The 17,456-nt window shown below is 32.8% G+C and overlaps 3 protein-coding genes and 2 long non-coding RNA genes across 6 annotated transcripts; all 5 read right to left on the bottom strand.

The window, feature by feature from the left end:
- Positions 1 to 14: 14 nt before the first annotated feature.
- On the bottom strand, positions 15 to 3,705 carry LOC111240716 (kinesin-like protein KIN-13A). 2 transcript variants are annotated; one of them, XR_002666239.1, is made up of 5 exons: positions 3,168 to 3,705; positions 2,028 to 2,120; positions 1,805 to 1,925; positions 1,428 to 1,506; positions 15 to 1,035 (listed from the first exon to the last, which is right to left on the bottom strand). XR_002666239.1 is itself a non-coding variant. In XM_022776266.1 (3 exons), exons 1-3 carry the CDS (start codon positions 3,252 to 3,254, stop codon positions 1,396 to 1,398), a joined length of 291 nt encoding a protein of 96 aa, XP_022631987.1. In that variant the 5' UTR covers positions 3,255 to 3,705; the 3' UTR covers positions 1,060 to 1,395. The 2 variants fall into 2 exon arrangements, 1 of the variants encoding a protein (XP_022631987.1); XM_022776266.1 differs by lacking the exons at positions 15 to 1,035; positions 1,805 to 1,925 and having other exon boundaries at positions 1,060 to 1,506.
- Positions 3,706 to 4,259: 554 nt separating this feature from the next.
- Positions 4,260 to 5,732, bottom strand: LOC106778648. The gene is made up of 4 exons (XR_002666242.1): positions 5,366 to 5,732; positions 5,126 to 5,210; positions 4,967 to 5,041; positions 4,260 to 4,769 (listed from the first exon to the last, which is right to left on the bottom strand). It is a non-coding gene; the product is annotated as an uncharacterized LOC106778648 (long non-coding RNA).
- Positions 5,733 to 5,828: 96 nt separating this feature from the next.
- LOC111240714 lies at positions 5,829 to 8,171 on the bottom strand. Its single transcript, XM_022776264.1, has 2 exons — positions 7,503 to 8,171; positions 5,829 to 7,278 (listed from the first exon to the last, which is right to left on the bottom strand). The coding sequence occupies exons 1-2, from the start codon at positions 7,529 to 7,531 to the stop codon at positions 6,417 to 6,419; spliced, it is 891 nt and encodes a 296-aa protein (XP_022631985.1). The 5' UTR covers positions 7,532 to 8,171; the 3' UTR covers positions 5,829 to 6,416.
- A 1,253-nt stretch (positions 8,172 to 9,424) lies between these two features.
- On the bottom strand, positions 9,425 to 12,310 carry LOC111240717. Its single transcript, XR_002666243.1, has 2 exons — positions 9,722 to 12,310; positions 9,425 to 9,565 (listed from the first exon to the last, which is right to left on the bottom strand). It is a non-coding gene; the product is annotated as an uncharacterized LOC111240717 (long non-coding RNA).
- A 735-nt stretch (positions 12,311 to 13,045) lies between these two features.
- LOC111240715 lies at positions 13,046 to 17,456 on the bottom strand (the record flags this gene model as incomplete). Its single annotated transcript, XM_022776265.1, is given in 6 exon segments — positions 13,046 to 13,320; positions 13,960 to 14,035; positions 14,445 to 14,533; positions 14,849 to 14,922; positions 15,783 to 15,964; positions 16,676 to 17,456. Coding segments are annotated over 5 exon segments (315 nt in total). The 3' UTR covers positions 13,046 to 13,263.

Here is a 17,456-nt window from a genome sequence, read left to right as displayed (position 1 = left end):
AAAAATAACTTTAAACATAAACTTCATATTAAAATAAATTAATGAGATACATTTACAATAAGCCATAGTTATATTTCCCATAGTTATAATTTGAAAAGGAGAATGATACACCTGCTTGTTCCAATGCTCTATCTCCATCCATCAAAATTTTCCTTTTAATGACTGACACGATAGCTATAAGTACAGAAAACATCACCTTTTCTTTANCCACCACTCTTACNCTACTACCTTGCCTTCTCTTCTTTTTCATCTTAGCACGCAAAGACTTTCATCACGCAAAGTGAAAACAACATAAATTTTGGAAGCCTTTATTTTCTTCATGAAGAAAAACCCTCACGTGNTGTTGTCTGACACCTCTCGTTTTTTTCACCAACCTAAATGAGAAATTTGGAATGCCGATACAGAACCGTGTCTGAAGCAAAAAAAGCTTATGACAATTTCTTTGACAACTATCTACATAAACCGTCTGCATCTTTTCTACTACAACATACTAATTGACACAGGACAATAAGTGTCTCAACCAATTTATATATAATAAGTAAATCTAATCTAATGAACATTAGATAACAAAATCTGTATCAAATATGGCGTTACAATGAAGCTTAAAACATATTTTGTGAATAATAAAGGATTAATATCAATCACAACTAGGAAATAAAAAACATGGAAGAAAAACGAAAAGAGAGAACACCAACATATACAGAACAGAAAACTCTAACTATATGTTGTGTTAGGCAAGATTTACATTCTATTCATCTATAGTAAATTGTAGAACCATTCCTAATTATTTAAATTTTAGTACCTGCAAACAACCACCATCATCTTTTGTAGATTTAAGGAATACTTCTGATAAATCTTTTAACCAGTTCTTTGCAGATGATTTCAGCACATATAAATTGTCTCTTGCAACCTGTTGTGAATAATGAACTTGTTCTTTGGCCATATCCTCATCAATATAACCCTTGTGTTCTAAATCCAAAATATTGTTTTGCTGAATCAGAAGTCGCAAACTAGTGCACATTATCCAATCTCAAGCTGAAAATGCATAAATAAGTTAACACTGTGATTTAATATAACATTGCACCTTTTTTAGAAAAAACAAATGGATAATGATATTTAGACAACATTTGAACTTCATCTACGTGTCATTATGTGATTGGTCCATAGTAGTGTTTATGATTATTATTATTGATTGAGAAGTAACTTTCGACCAATCACAGAATGACTCGTAGATGATGTTCAAATGTTATAAAAAAATGTTGTCTAAATATAATTATCCAAAACAAATATACATTTTGAGACCTTCTCCCTCATACGCTTGATCATAACCAGAATTTCTTCAGTAAAATAATGTAAAGGTGCAACAACAATATAATGTTTTAGAATTGGAAAAAGTCAGACTTTTGCATCATCAGATAAATCTTCACCTTCCAAATTCAAAGGTACAAGGGACAACAGAGTTGCAGGTCCCATTCCTACTAGAGCTGCTCCAAAGCATTCGTGCAGCTGCAATCATGAAATTTAATAATATCAGTAACATCATAGACACAGAAAATAAAAGGAACAAACAAGTTCCACAACCCCAAAATCATAATATTGATTAAGGAACCAAGAAAAATTAGTACGCTAAACTTCCTCAAATATAATTTAACATAAAAAAACTCAATTGTACAGCTTGGAGCAACTACACTCTGTTACCAGTTAAACACATGCATCATGCATCAACAACACTAAATGTCTGGGTAGATTACATTCAGCAAGGGATGAGAGGTAGATTACATTCAGCAAGGGATAAGAGGCTTACCATGGTTGGTAAATTGTCATACAGAAAAATCTTTCAAGTCAAGACGCTTAATTAAATCAGCTGCCTTTTTTATTTAATCACTACTTGCTTTAGTCACCATCCCACTTGTATCAGAACAACTCTGTAAAAATCATACCCACCAAGATAACAGTTTCATATTTAAAATTTTTAGTGCTTTAGACATTTAAAGTTTAAACAAAGTCAAAATATTGCAATTTTCTACCTCTTCAACAAGTTTGATGTCATCAGAATATGGAAGATAAATCATGTGCATTCCGGGCGACTCAATCTGACTACTTGATTGAATAACTTCTTCCTGTTAATCATACATGAGGTAAGAATCCCATATTGGCACATTAAATGAATAATAGCTGAGATTACGATTAGATTGTATTGATTGAAAATTTTTTATTGAGATCCTTTTAGAATAGGTTAAAATTGTGTTAATTCAGGAGTTTGGAACGATTCAAAGTGAAGTGGACCACTGTGTTTTATACATGTTCTTCCAATCTTTGCATGTACTAATTTGTTTATATTGATAACATAATGATAGCATGTGACGATCATGATGGCATTGAATGTCTCAAACAACAGAGATTTTCTTTGAATTGAAGTAGCTCAGCAAAGGCAAGCCATGTATGTTCTGAATATTTAGAATGACCCAAATCATATACACAAATGGAAGCTTGTATCTAACCGCCACATCCTATTTTGATCCTAAGGATATTACAGATTGATTGGTAACCTAATTGACCTATCAAGGCTAGACATAGGGCAGATTGTCCAATGGACAAGCAATTTATTTTTGACAAATATGGTTTTAAAAGATTAATCTCATTTCATGGAGGAGTATACAGCAAAATGTTTTTGAGATTTCCAATGAAAAGGCATACTACCACGCCATGACCCTCACCACATGTGACCACGTGAGTGAAACAACTTCTTCAGATGTTACAATTTTGCAAAGGTATTTAAAGTCGTCTTGATTGCCATAAACCCAAGCCCATCCTATTTGTGGCCTCTCTACGGTTGTCCCAATTGCAACCTTGAGGATGGTGATTTAGTCCTAGCTAGAAATATGGCTTAAATATACCTTATAAAACTTTGGAAATTTTCACCTAACAAGTTAGTTTTACATGTATATGTCACTCTACAAGCTTGTAGCCTAGGCGGGAAATGTTGGAAAATCACCTTGAACCCCAAATCCCTAACACCAAGCCCATCAACAAACTGTAATAGAATATGGTATAGGCAAGATATTTTCCCAATAAACTGTGGTAATAGTACTTGAACCAAACCAAGTCAATTAGCTTTCATGAATGAATAGACCATTATGATATGATACACCAAATCATATCCATACCTCATACAAAAGCTCTGTATCATCCATAGCATGAAGATCCAAAAGCCCGGATCCAAAATCGCCCTGAACATGGAGAATAAAACCCATCTAACCCAGCTACTCCACCTAAAGATCGTCCAATTATGTTTCTTCATGTCAGTATTGTTAACTGTCAAATCATAAAAAATAATTCTTAAGCTCATTTCCTTTTCTACACCAAAATGTTATTTAAATTAACTTCATTACAAAATACACAAAGAGATATATAACACTACCACAGTTCATAAAAAAGATCATAACGTAAACACAAAACCGGGTTTTAGATGCCAGTCTTGAAATTGTAAAGTAAACACAAAACAGGGTTTTAGTTGCCAGTCTTGAAATTGTAAAGTGTCAGCCTGGGCAGAGAGAGACATTTAATTGATGACACACGGATTCATCCACACGCATTCACTCACACATACACAAAGAAACAAACACAACCAATTAGACACGCACAAACAAACAAAGAAACACACACACACGGACACGCAGTCACAAACAGACACGCACACACACATATAAGTTACACACACACGCATTCACACACACATAAGTTACACAAGCACACACACCCACACAGAAAAACACATACTCACATACACAAACGCACATATTACACACACGAAATGACACATATCAAAGGTATGTACAAGACAAACAACACAGAAATTTATACAAAACAGAATTAAAAGAACACAAGAAATGAATATAACATAACTGAAAAACTAAACTAAACTACAAAGCTAAGAGAAAGAAAATATGTTTCAATTTGCCATAGATCAAAGTTAATTCTTTTTATTTTTATGAAAAAAGAGCATATTATCTATCCTACTATTTACTATGCTAATTAAAGTTATGTACATTACTAATAAAAGTATATGACTACAATTAAAAGGAAATGAAAATAATGAGCTTATCGTTTTTTCTCCATGCTCTGCCTAGGTATGCATTGTTTCCAAGGTTGTATTGAATTACACTTTCTCAGCTCTCCCTTTCAGCAACAATAGCTTTCCCTCTAGTACTGACTTCTGCTATGAAAATGGAAATAACAAAAGTTCCACATTTAACAGCATTAAGACATGGCAAAGCAATTTAATAACTAAAAGTATAAGCCATCACAACTAAATGACAAAAGAACAAACACTTACAATACACCAAAATATTTTGTTGGCAATGGAGCCACTATGGACTTGTTAATTTTGTTAATCAGGCCCTCTATATCATGTTTGAAACAAATAAACGACAAGTGTATATATATATATAAAAGAACAATGTTTGCCAAAAATATATAAAATAGTAAATGCAAGTAGTTTTCGAGCTTTTGGACAGATATATGTAATTATGGATAGCCATGTAACTGATAATCAATTAAGAAAGTCATGACAAAAGACAAAGAGACAAAATTCAATCCATAGAACANAAAAAGCATGTTGAAACTAGGTAACATAACANGATTTGTTTAGCTAACCTTGACATCACGATGAAGAATATGATTAGCATGCAAGTAATCAAGCACCATAAGAAGTTGAGCAATCATCCACTTACATAGCATGCAANTAACCTCGTGAGACAAAGTACCCACTGTTGACACCACCAAATTGAAAAAATATTGTATAACTGAAAATAAAATATTTTGTGACAATAGTCCGATAACATAAATGATTTAACTTTAGAGACATAGGAATGACATATATTATCGAAGAAAATATAAAAATACTAATTAAATTCCAACATTTCTGACTGTACTTTCCTAACTGTACTTTCCTAACGAAGCTTACCTTACTTTCCACTTTTGTCAATTTAGCGGAGAGATTTGTGGTCGACAAGAGGACAGAAATTCCACCAACAATGCCCTAGTACATAATCATACATTGAAGGTCTATAAACCAATAGAATAATATACTGTATTTTAAAAAAAATGTCATGGGAACACTTACTGTGACAGCAAAGAAANAATCCTGATCTTCTCACCAACACAATAGTCTTCAAGGCATATAGCAGATGTTCTTGATGTACAGTTGTCTTCCAAAACACCAGTAAATATATATATGAAATAAAAGCAGAAACTCAGAAAATAAAATAATTTAAGTAAAATAGACATGTGACAGACTAAAATAAAGTTTACAACTTGTAAATAATCACAAAGCAAGGTGGAAGAAATAGATGATTATAAGCACCTTAAAATTGATGGAGACAAATTGTTTGATGCATCATCAATCTGCACAGNATGAGAATTTGTGGAGCTTCCTACTTTTCTGGCTTTTTGAGTGTATTTATAAAGCTTCACCATTTTTTCCTAGAACAAATTCCTTATAGAAGCAACATCACCAATTGTACACTGTACATGAAAGCAAGAAAAACACTATTAACTTCTTGTACATGTTTAAATGTAAAAAGATGAGAATCAATTCAAAGAGTATACCAAACTAAAACAAATTCAAATCTAAAAGAAATAGAGCCTAAGAAAATCCTAACAGTAGCAATGAATATAAAAGAACCTAGAAAGCTATTTCTAAAAACCAAAACAGAACCCAGATATTAAAATCTGAGAACAGAACCTATAAGGAAAAAAAATGAAACAAATGCTTATTTAAAAAAACTAAAACAGATCATGAAAATGAAAAACACTAAGACAATTGATAATGCTTCAAACAGGACTAAGAGAAACTAAAACAGAAACAGGAATAGAAGAAAAGAAATCCTACAAGTAACTATAAATTCTAAAAATAAAGCCTAATCCTAAACAGATTCTAAAAGCATAAAAAACTAGGTATTTACAAGCTAAAAACAATAGTTTACAACCTGAAACACGAATGGATATTTACACTATCTATGAACTAAATATTTAAAAACACAATCAGACCTTAGAAAAAAAAAATTACCCCTTATTTACTCAGAAAAAGATATGAACAGAGCTTATTTACATCAGAACAAGTATTTTAATTCTATACCTTCCCACCCCCACACTTAAGAGGCACATTGCCCTCAATGTATGAGTGGGTAAGGCTCCTAAACACCACAAAATCAAAACAAATATGCACAAGACAGATAACCAATGGATATATACAAGAATTAAAAGCAGAACTGAAACAAAGAATGTATATGGTAGAACTAGAATTTAACAGGAAATATGTACAGCAGAATCAGGAAAACTGAACACAATATATACAAGAACAAAGCTGGAAAAAGAAAACTAAAACTATAAGCAACACTAAGAAGAAAATTTGTTCAAATAGGCCACAAGTCAAAGTTGATCTTTTTAATTTTTATGAAAAATAACATATTTTCTATCCTACTATTTACTATGCTACCTATTATTATGCTAACTACTATCAAATACCTATAACTACTATTAAAGAGTAAGGGAAAGAATGATCTTATTGGTGTTTTTCCAAGCTCTGCTCCTCTGCTCAGAATCTCCATCAATGCATTGACTTCTTCCTGCTCAACCAGCTGCTGCAGCAACATCTCTCCTTCCACTGGCAGCTTTTGGGTGTGTGTTACTGGTTCAAAGACCTCTCCAAGCCTTCCTGCATTCATTGCTTCCTTTAATTCTACACAACAATCAAGTTCACAGTTAATTGCATCTGTTAAGACTCTGAGTTCTGGCTGTATAANAGAATTNATCNNANTACAAATGGAGCAAGAACCAGAATCACAATCACATTTGAAATTTTCAGAAAACTGTNTTAGATAAAAGTTTAGTCCTAACTCTATAAAGTTCTCAGATTGCACAGTTTCTATTTCAAAATCAATACTAACATATGCATCATCAGCAGAATCAAAGGTCAATTCAAAGCTATCATCATTCAAAATATTATCAATGCAATCATGTACATTCGAGTTTAAAACAACATTTATTCCAATATGTTCAATAGTTGAAACTGAATTAAGAATTTTAGTATGATCATTTAAAACTGTATCAATTTCATTCATAGACTCTATAGAATCAATATGCAGCAAATCAAAGGCATTCAAATGCATTGGCAAATCAGGTAAAATGACTGGAGTCTCAAGTTCAGAATAAACCTGTTTTGGCTCATTGAAGGTTATCTTACCAATCTCGAAGTCATCAGCTGCATCATCAAGGCTATCATATATAACACTATCAAGATCAGTACATAATTTGTGAATAGCAGCAGGAATATCAAAGTGCTCTATAGAATATGCTGAATCAAGACAACGAAAATGCACAGGTATCTTAACAGCAGAATTCAAATAAGGCTTTATGGGTTCAAGTTTTAGCAATTCAAAAGCATGAAAATTCTCTTGAACCTCAGAGAACTCAATTGGAAGGTTAAGTTCAGAGTAAACCTGAGTTCTTTGTTGACCAGATACCTCATCAAGATCACTACCAGCTAGCTTACACAGCAGCTTCCTTGCCTCTGTTGGGGTCTTGTCCATCAAAGATCCTCTTGCAGCTGCATCTACTAAACACCTTTCATTGTACAGGAGTCCTTCATAGACGTGGACCAGGAGCAATGCCTCTGAAATTTGGTGGTTTGGACAGGCCATGCAGAGCCTATTAAACCTCTACCAATAATCTGCCAGGCTTTCTTCTTGAAACTGCTTAATGGCAGTGATCTCTCTCCTAATGCTGGCCACTTTGGTTGTTGGAAAATACTTGTTCAAAAACCTTTGCTGCATATCCTGCCAATTCCCAAAAGGCTGGTGCTTGTAGATGTACCATTCTCTTGCTGCACCTTGCAGGGACATTGGAAATGCTCTCTTCAAAACTGCCTCCTCTGGAATTATGGCAGGTTTCAAGGAGGAACACACCCAGCTGAAATCCTTTATGTGCTTGTGGGGATCTTCATGCTTCCATCCATGGAATATGGGCAATTGCCTTATGAAGCCAGCCTTAAGCTCAAACTTGGCTGAATTCTGCTCTTGAGGTAGGTGGTTGCATATCAACTGGTGACTCATCTCTTGATTGTTCCACTCCTTTATTGACATCTCTACTGATGCAGCCATGCTATTCTGACCAGGTCCTTTGCTGCAAAGATTACTAAGATATGTGCAGAACCTGTTCTCACCCTGGACTTCACTTGAAGAAGAGATTATACCAAGCACCCGAAAAATAATATGAACTAGAAAAACTATTTACAGATGCTAGAATTTCAGAAACAGATCTTAAACTCACTAAAAAAATGTAAAAAGAAGAAACAAACCTAAACAAGACTAACTAGACACCCTAAGACTTAACTCGCCGAGTCCCCGGCAACGGCGCTATTTGTTAAACTCGCTTTTAGTCGCATCAAAGCCAACAAACTCAGTTTCCCCACTAATGCAATAAGTGGTCAACCAAGGATCAACCCAAGGACTCATTAAAATTAAGCTTAGAGTGTATGGTTAATTCTTGCTTTTATTCTATTATTTACTAACTACTAATTAATGCAAGGTGGGGAAATAAAAATTTAATGAAACTTAAAAAGAAAAGAATTGAAACTAAAAGTCTGTTTATAAGAAGGAAAGAATAAGAACTAAAAGGAAAATAATAGAAAATAGAAATCTAAACTTCCTAAAAGTAGAAACAACAAAATGACCTATGCAATTAAAATGAATCTGAAACTAATGAATCTAAATATGCAAATTAAAGAAACTTAGTGCTCAACATACGAAAACAATGAACAAATGAATCTCCTAATTGTATGCCTATTCTAGAAATGTAACTGTAAATGCAAAGACTAGATCATCACAGAACAGAAAAGAGAATTGGTTAGAATAAAAAAAACTAGAATCAAATTCATATGAAATCAATGCACAGAGTGGTAGATCATCTATCAGGAAGACATCCTGGAAAAATAAGCCCATCACAGGTCTTAAAGTTCATTTCCAGAACTTAAAAGTCAATAATCATCACTCAGTTCATCAAATTCACAATGAATGTAAATCTAATTCACGCTTCTAATCAATATCAGAGACAGAAACTCACTAACACATACAATTTACTCTAAAACGTATAAAATCTTAATTAAAAGGAACTGACCGAAACAAAAAAAAAAAAAAACAAAACAAAATTTTCTCTTTTTGAACTTACTCTGACTCGAGAAGACATCTCGGTCATGCACGCTCACTGGAGTCGTTTAATTCCAAAAAGGAAATGCAATGTGCAGAGTTCCAGAATTCAACACATTTTCAATGATGAACAAGAAACACAATCACACAATCGCACAAGAAACTATAAACATTGACAAACAATCAACATAACAGAAGGATCAAACATTCAACACATAGAAACATCAAGAAAGGAATTATTATTAACGAGAAACGAAAGTACATGAAATGTACCTAACAGAAATCGCAATTGGAGCCACCACAGACTATCACCATCGTGATGATTCGCTCCAAAAGGCAAGGAAAAACGAAACCCTCAACTACAAAATGTAAAACTGTGTATCTGAAGTAATGTCTAAGAGTCTCCTTTCAAATCTATTTACAAAAGCCCTTTTTATAGGGTCAGAAACAAATGAAAAAAATTGAAAGAAACAAAAGGAAAGAGTGAAACTTGTTCTCGACGCTTCGGGCTTCACCTTGATCCAGCGGTCCTCTTTATTCTGCCTCCTCCTTGCTCTCTACTAGCCGTTTGATCATCCAAGTGACAGCACCGGTCAGCTCCTCCGGTCAGGGTCCTTTCGTACCTTGCCCTAGCTGGAGGGTGAGTTTCTTCAAAGTGAGAGTGCGTGTAGAGAATGTCTGACTCCAATCTATTGCTTGAGCAAGGACCCCTCATCAAACAGCTACTGCCAAGCCACACACCAAAATGGCACCGTTCCAATTAATTTTGTGGCAGCCCAATTAAAAACACATTCCTGCACAGAAAATAGTCACAACCAAATCAGCCCAATCAATATTTTCATCTTAGCAAAACAGCCCATATAAAAAGAAAATTCTTGAATTAAAGGGTTAAATTGCAAATAAGGAAAAGAAGAAAATTATGCAATTAAAATCTAACTAAAACAAAACAATTTTTTATCAAAAGAATTTTCAAAAAGTGTTAATTTCCTACTTATTTGCAAATGTATAAAAAAATACACTAAAAATCTATTTTTAACTAAAATTTCACAAAACTCCAGAATTTAAAGAAAAACTAAAAATTATCCTAATTTACCCATTTAAAGCCTAAAAGAAACTAAGAAAGACTCGTAAACACTAAAAAATATGCAAATATAAGGAGTTATCACACCCCACACTTAGACAATTGCCCTCCTGGACAGGGACAAACTAAAAAGAAAAAGAAAAATAACAAACTCAATTTACGAAAGAAAAGACTCAACAGAACACAAGGTACACAAGATTTATTCACAGCTTCACTCAATCCTTCAATTTCAATCATTTCACAGCCATTTCATCAAAGAGAACTGCACAATCATAATTCTCAACTTCAAACCTCAGTTTTAGCAATCCCAGCATTTCAGAAACAACCAAATTCAACCAATTTCAGCGATGAACACACTCAGATAAGTATAAGTCAGTTTCAGCCTCACAGGAACAAGTATTTGCACTTAGATTCACTCAACTGTTTAGAGGTGGTCTGCTTTCACTCAAGCATGACATGCTAACCTCAACTCTTAATTTTGAAAAGACTCTAAGTGACCATGCTCAGCTCTTGGCTTCATCTAGATCAAAAGGTCTTAATGGCTTGTAATGAGATGGTATGAAAGGTCATAAAACACAAGGCTAAATGGAAATAGAAACTGGAAGAGAAGTAAGGAACCTAGAACTCAGTGCACTCTATGTTTAACTTCGGCCAATTCAATTTCTTTGCTCTTTCTCTCTGGTTTTTTACACACATCAGGTCTCACTTTCTTTTAGTTTATTTGCTATTTTTTTTTCAGACCTGTTCTTTCTTCTTTTTCAATAAGATTTCTAAGCTCATTTTCCTTTTCTTCTCTTTCACTACTGGCCTTTCTTTCTCTTTTTCACTCACCAAGTTCCAGATCCTTACTTCCTCTCGGGTTTCTATAGGTGGTATAATTGACGGGGAAAAGGGCTTGTAACGAATGGAACAAAGAATATGGCTAAAGCTCAAAAGAAAGGTGCAATGGTAAGAAAAACTGAAATGAGTAAAATAAATGGTTATGGATGAAGAAAAAAATTGCCTAAATCATATCTAAATTCTACCAAGAGCAAGCTTATCATAAAGAATCAATGCAAAATTAGAGTCAAAAGTAAAACATGCACGAAATCACTCAAGAAAAACAAAAATTGGGCCCAAAATCTCCCCAGGTTAAGAGAATTTGCTAAAACTGACCTTCTACTCTCTTTTATGCAAAAATTGCTTCATTGAAATGAACTCAAACGCAAAAATTATGCTAGGATTACATCTACTTGAATCTAAAGCTGAAAACTACATGAACAGTTCTAACTAAGAGAAATGAAACTGTGAAAAGAATAAAATCAGCAAAGAATTGAGAAAAGAATGAAATAGAACTCAAAAAGAACCTAGAAATGTCTAACAGTATGACCTAAAACTATATAACCTATAAAATCTGAGACTGGACAGAATGCAACCTAAAAAGAACCTACCAAACTAAAACAGATTCAAATCTAAAAGAAATAGAGCCTAAAAAAATCCTAACAGTAGCAATGAATATAAAAGAACCTAGAAAGCTATTTCTAAAAACCAAAACAGAACCCAAATATTAAAATCTGAGAACAGAACCTATAAGGAAAAAAAAATGAAACAAATGCTTATTTAAAAAAACTAAAACAGATCATGAAAATGAAAAACACCTAAGACAATTGATAATGCTTCAAACAGGACTAAGAGAAACTAAAACAGAAACAGGAATAGAAGAAAAGAAATCCTACATGTAACTATAAATTCTAAAAATAAAACCTAATCCTAAACAGATTCTAAAAGCATAAAAAACAAGGTATTTACAAGCTAAAAACAATAGTTTACAAGAGTTTATCTTTAATTTATATTAAATTAACATCAAACCAAATTAACAAACAATATGGAATATGAATTTCTCATTAGTCTTTCATTTATCTAGAGAAAAAGAACAACCAAACAGACACAAACAAAAACACATACAAAGTCTTACTCACACATAGACACAAAGAAACAAATACAACAAAACTGACACGCACAAACAAAGAAACACACACACAAACAAACACGCACACACACATATAAGTTACACACACAAGCACACACCAACACAAACACACACACACAAGTTACACAAGCACACAGACACACACATAAGTTACACAAGCACACACACACATAAGTTACACAAACAAAAACACACACACAATCTTACTCACACATAGACACAAAGAAACAAACACAACCAAACAGACACGCACAAACAAACAAAGAAACACACACACGGACAACACACATACAAACAGACACGCACGCACATATAAGTTACACACAATTATTATCCACACAAGAACACACACACCAACACAAAGACACACACGCATTCAGACACACATAAGTTACACAAGCGCACACACACACATAAGTTACACAAGCACACATGCACCCAAACACAAAAACACATACTCACAAACACACACACACACACGAACAGACACATATCAAAGGGTATGTACAAGACAAACAATACAGAGATTTATACAAAACAAAATTAAAAGAACAAAAGAAATGAACACAACATAATTGAAAAAAACATAATTGAAAAACTAAACTAAACTACAAAGCTAAGAGAAAGAAAATTTGTTTAAATTGGCCATAGATCAAAATTAATTCTTTTTATTTTTATGAAAAAAAGCATATTGTCTATCCAATTATTTACTATGCTAGTTAAAGCTATGTAAATTACTAACAAAAATCTATAACTACAATTAAAAGGAAATGAAAAGACCGAGCTTATCTGTTTTTCTCCATATTTTGCCTAGGTATGCATTGTTTCCAAGGTTGTATTGAATTACTCTTTCTCAACTCTCCCTTTAAGCAACAATAGCTTTCCCTTCAGAATTGGCTTTCGCACATTCAAGACACCTTGTTGCAACAACAAGAGTTCCTGATTCTTAATATTCCAAGTTCTCATAACAGTGTTGCCACCATTTCCTACCTCCACCAAGACTTCTTTTATATCTTTAATGTCTGCAGCACCCTCAATATTAGTGATAGCCCTAAGTTTATCATCTGCAACATCAAAAGCAACATGCATGAGTCAATCATTAAATAATATAGATCTATCAAAAGTGAAATCAGATTCACCCAGCAAATCGTCATGCAGATCATCAAAAATTAATGCATGAAAATCAGAACACCCATCACTAGGTGTGTTTGTATGATGCATAGCAAAAATTTCTAGAGAATTAATACTATTTTTATACTAAAAACACAAAATTAATACTATTTTTACAAAAGTCTAAAATTAAAGAAATATTTCTAGAGAATAAAAAGCTAAAATGCACTAAAATAAACTTCTAAGACTAGAAAAAGAGATAAATTTAGAAAGTTGATGCTTTATGTAAATTTTAAAATAAATAAATAAAACACAAACATGCCACTAATAGAATAACAAGTGTTTTGCCTCAGATATTTATGTTTTTCAAATAAATTAATAAAACACAAACATGCCGCTAATTGAATAACAATTGCTCTGCCTCGTATATTTATGTTCTTTTGCACATAGTAGATTTAGCATTTCTAAGTTATAAATAAAACATCAAATCTACTATTTAGAGAGAAATTCCACATTCTTCAACACCACCCTCAAATAAGAATTGTAACAATAACCCATATTAACAGATACAGTAGCTAAAGTAATTCACTTACCCCTAATAGATTAGGGTGCTCCAACACATAGCTGACAAAAATATATGATATAACCCTTACCCTTCCTTGCATTGGACTATTCTGGATTGTTCACAAAATAAAACAAAGGTCAACAACATAAAATAGACAAATTGGAATGAAAGCTAGCTCAAAAGAGTGAATACCCTTTACAACAAAACTGTTTATGCTATGGTAAAAAGGTAAGCCAGAAGCATTGTAGACAAAATGAGTTATTACAAGTTTTAATTCAAAGTTAACTAAGGACACAAGAGGTTTAGGAAACCAGGTTTATGACCACATTATGCTGAAAACATTGGGCAACAAATAGAAACTTTTCCAATAAATGTACATCTACAAATGGAATTGTTAATACAAAAGAAGTAATGACTATACACAATGACACAAATGGCACTAAAGTTCAATTGGCAATTAAATGGTCTACAATTTCCATACACGCATAGAAGCAATAATATAGAAGAACTTACCTTATGCCAACAACTTGCTTGAAATCATCTTTAAGGGGGCAAATCATGTACTTGTGAAAATTAAACTTTGGATTTGACTTGTAGTGGGTCTAAAAAACATGAAAAGATAATTTTTACGGCTCAGGCATCGAAGCCATTGGCCAATAGCTAGCTGAGACATTACTATTACTAATTTGACAACATATATGGCACACTAGAGCTTTACCATAATGAAACCACGTCGTAGTGTCCCATAATCTAATTTTGTCACAAATCCATAAAATTGCTTAGAAAAGGATATATGAAAGAAGCAACAAATGATTAGGAGAGATAACAAAAAAGAAAAAAAAAACACTAAAAAGGCACTTGTGCTGCTGATTCTTAATATTCCAAGCTTTCTTAACAGTATTGACAGCATTTCCCACCTCTACCAAGATTGCTTTTGTATCTTTAATGTATGCAGCCCCCTCAATATTAGTGACAGCCCTAAGTTTATCATCTGCAGCATCAAAAGCAGCAGGCATGAGTGAATCACTAAATAATACAAAACTGTCAAAAGTGAAATCATCAAGAGAAAAATCTATAAACTATCATATTTCTAGAGAATAAGAAGCTAAAACGCACTAAAATAAACTTCTAAGACTTAGAAAAAGAGCTAAATTTAGAGAGTTAACAAAGAACAAGAGCAACTTTAATATTATTTCACTTGGTTAGATAAATTTTTAAGGGAGCTATATAGAAAAATGACCAATGATAAAAAATATTTCCAGCTTAAAAAATAAGAACATTTGACAACTAAAGTTGCTACTAATCCTTTGCACACCTTCAACAAGCCGAATGGTTATTGGTTAATCATTCATATATTGAAGATTTCTACCACATATTCAAGATCCCGTCCTCTCATAAATCCACGAGTCTTTTTTAACAAAAATAACATCAGACCGAAATATTCTGCCATATCCAACCAGTTTACATTGTGAATGAACTGAACATTTATCAAAATCTCAAACAAAAGTGCTACCTAGCTAGAACATCATTTATTAACTAGAGAAAACCACGTCACTATCTTCGAGTAATTAAAGAAAAGCAGTCAATACAGTTTATTATTTTCTTTATGAAATTAGAGTTTAAAACAATACAAAACAAGTGCATGTGAAACTTGAAATAGAATATTTGAAATGTTAAAATCCATGTTAAGCTTGTAAAACATCCCTAACAACCAAAAACAACATTTGAAAACTCTATTTATAAGCACATGTTATAAAGCTAATGAGAATTACTAAAATGTTGATATTGTTGTTTTTTATCACATTCAGTTCCTTCATAATTGACAACTATAAGAGAAACTAAAATCTTAACCTGAGGTCAAGGAGACCATTTTTTCCACAAAGAAACAGCCTTATTAATGCTATTTGCAGCTTTGGCCTCATAGTCTCTTCAGATGGTATCTAACATGTTTTCCATCAACCATAATGGCTTTAAACCCTCTAAAACTGGAATGCAGATCTTCCAATTATGTTTCTTCATGTCAGTATTGTTAACTGTCAAGTCATAAAAAAAGAGAAAAGAAGATCCTAAAATTGAAAATATGGGAAAGAATGAAAAAAATAAAGCTAAAAATTCCTAAAGTAACAAAAATAGAACTCACAAATAAAGAGTTAGTACAGAACCTAATTATAAACTGAAACAAATCCTATATCAGAAAAAGAAAAATGAAAGAGACCTAAAACAAGCGCAAAAACTAAAGCTATGAACGAAATAAACCTAATTACTTCCTAATGGAAACCTAATTACTTCTAATGGAAATTTCAACAAAACCTAGAAAGGAAAGAACCTAAAGAAATTTCTATTTAAAAAGCTAAAAAGAAGCTAGAATCTAAAAGCACCTAGGACAATTACTAATCAGAATGAATCTAATAAAAGAAAANCTAAACAGAGAAACAAAATCAAAGAATTGAAAGAGAACTACAATTAGTTCTATTTACAGAAACAATCTAAAAGAATCCTAAAAAAACTATCTAAAGGGATCCTAAGACATCTGAAAAATTGAAAACTAAATAACCTACACAATTCTTCATAGAACAAATCAGAACCTAAAAAAATCTAAAGCAAAAAGCAAAAACCCGAGTGCTGCAGTATCAGAGAAGACAAACCGGTAAGCAATAATTGTGCATAAAAATGTGAAATTAACTTCTCAAGAAGGGTGTGGCTAAACATTGTTATAGAGTAGNACCAGTTTTGACGGGATTCACCTCACAAAACTGCATAACACATGAGGACACCCACTCATATAAGGAGTTGCATACTTAGGTGAGCCCCATTCTGAAGCAATATTTGGTGTAGTGTGAATATCTGAGCAGCAAATATTTAGACCAAATATTTAGGAGCTAGTTACCTCTGGCTGAGATCACGGTGAACAATCATTTGGAAATCAAACCTAGAACTAGCAAAAACCTAGAACTATTATTAAAGAGAAAAGAAAAGAAAGAGCTTATCAGCAAAAATGTAACAACTGTGACAATGATGATCAGAGACATAAGTATAATAATGAAAATAATCTTGATACTGGGGAACAATAGAAGTTCATCATGCTAAAAGTTCCAACTTATTAACAATAGAAATATCTATATTTATGTCCTCCAAAAGAATGCACAAAAAGTTTGTTCTACAGCAGCTAATGACCATCGACAATATGAAATCAAATGCATAAAAAATAANATATAGGCTACAAATATATAATTATTTATACATGTCAACACAAAAATATTAGAAAGATCAAATTAGAGAACAAAATTTGAATATCACTTGTGCTCTGGTTCATAAAAGATGAGGAAAACTCCAATGGCAATAAAGGAGGGCAATAAAAATAGAAAACCTTTTGATGGAGAGTAACCATGCCTAAGCTATGCAGCCTCCTCAATATCAGTACCTGCACCAAGTGTATCATCTACAACATCCAGATCAAAGTTAATATGAACAATTGAATCATCAAACTTTGCAGAGTTGCCACATGTAAAAGCATAATCACTCAGC

This window comes from Vigna radiata, unplaced genomic scaffold (assembly GCF_000741045.1).
Source record: "Vigna radiata var. radiata cultivar VC1973A unplaced genomic scaffold, Vradiata_ver6 scaffold_506, whole genome shotgun sequence".
NCBI classification, from domain to species: Eukaryota; Viridiplantae; Streptophyta; class Magnoliopsida; order Fabales; family Fabaceae; genus Vigna; species Vigna radiata.
Note: the sequence above shows the minus strand (reverse complement) of the source record. Positions and strands in the feature narration are given on the sequence as shown.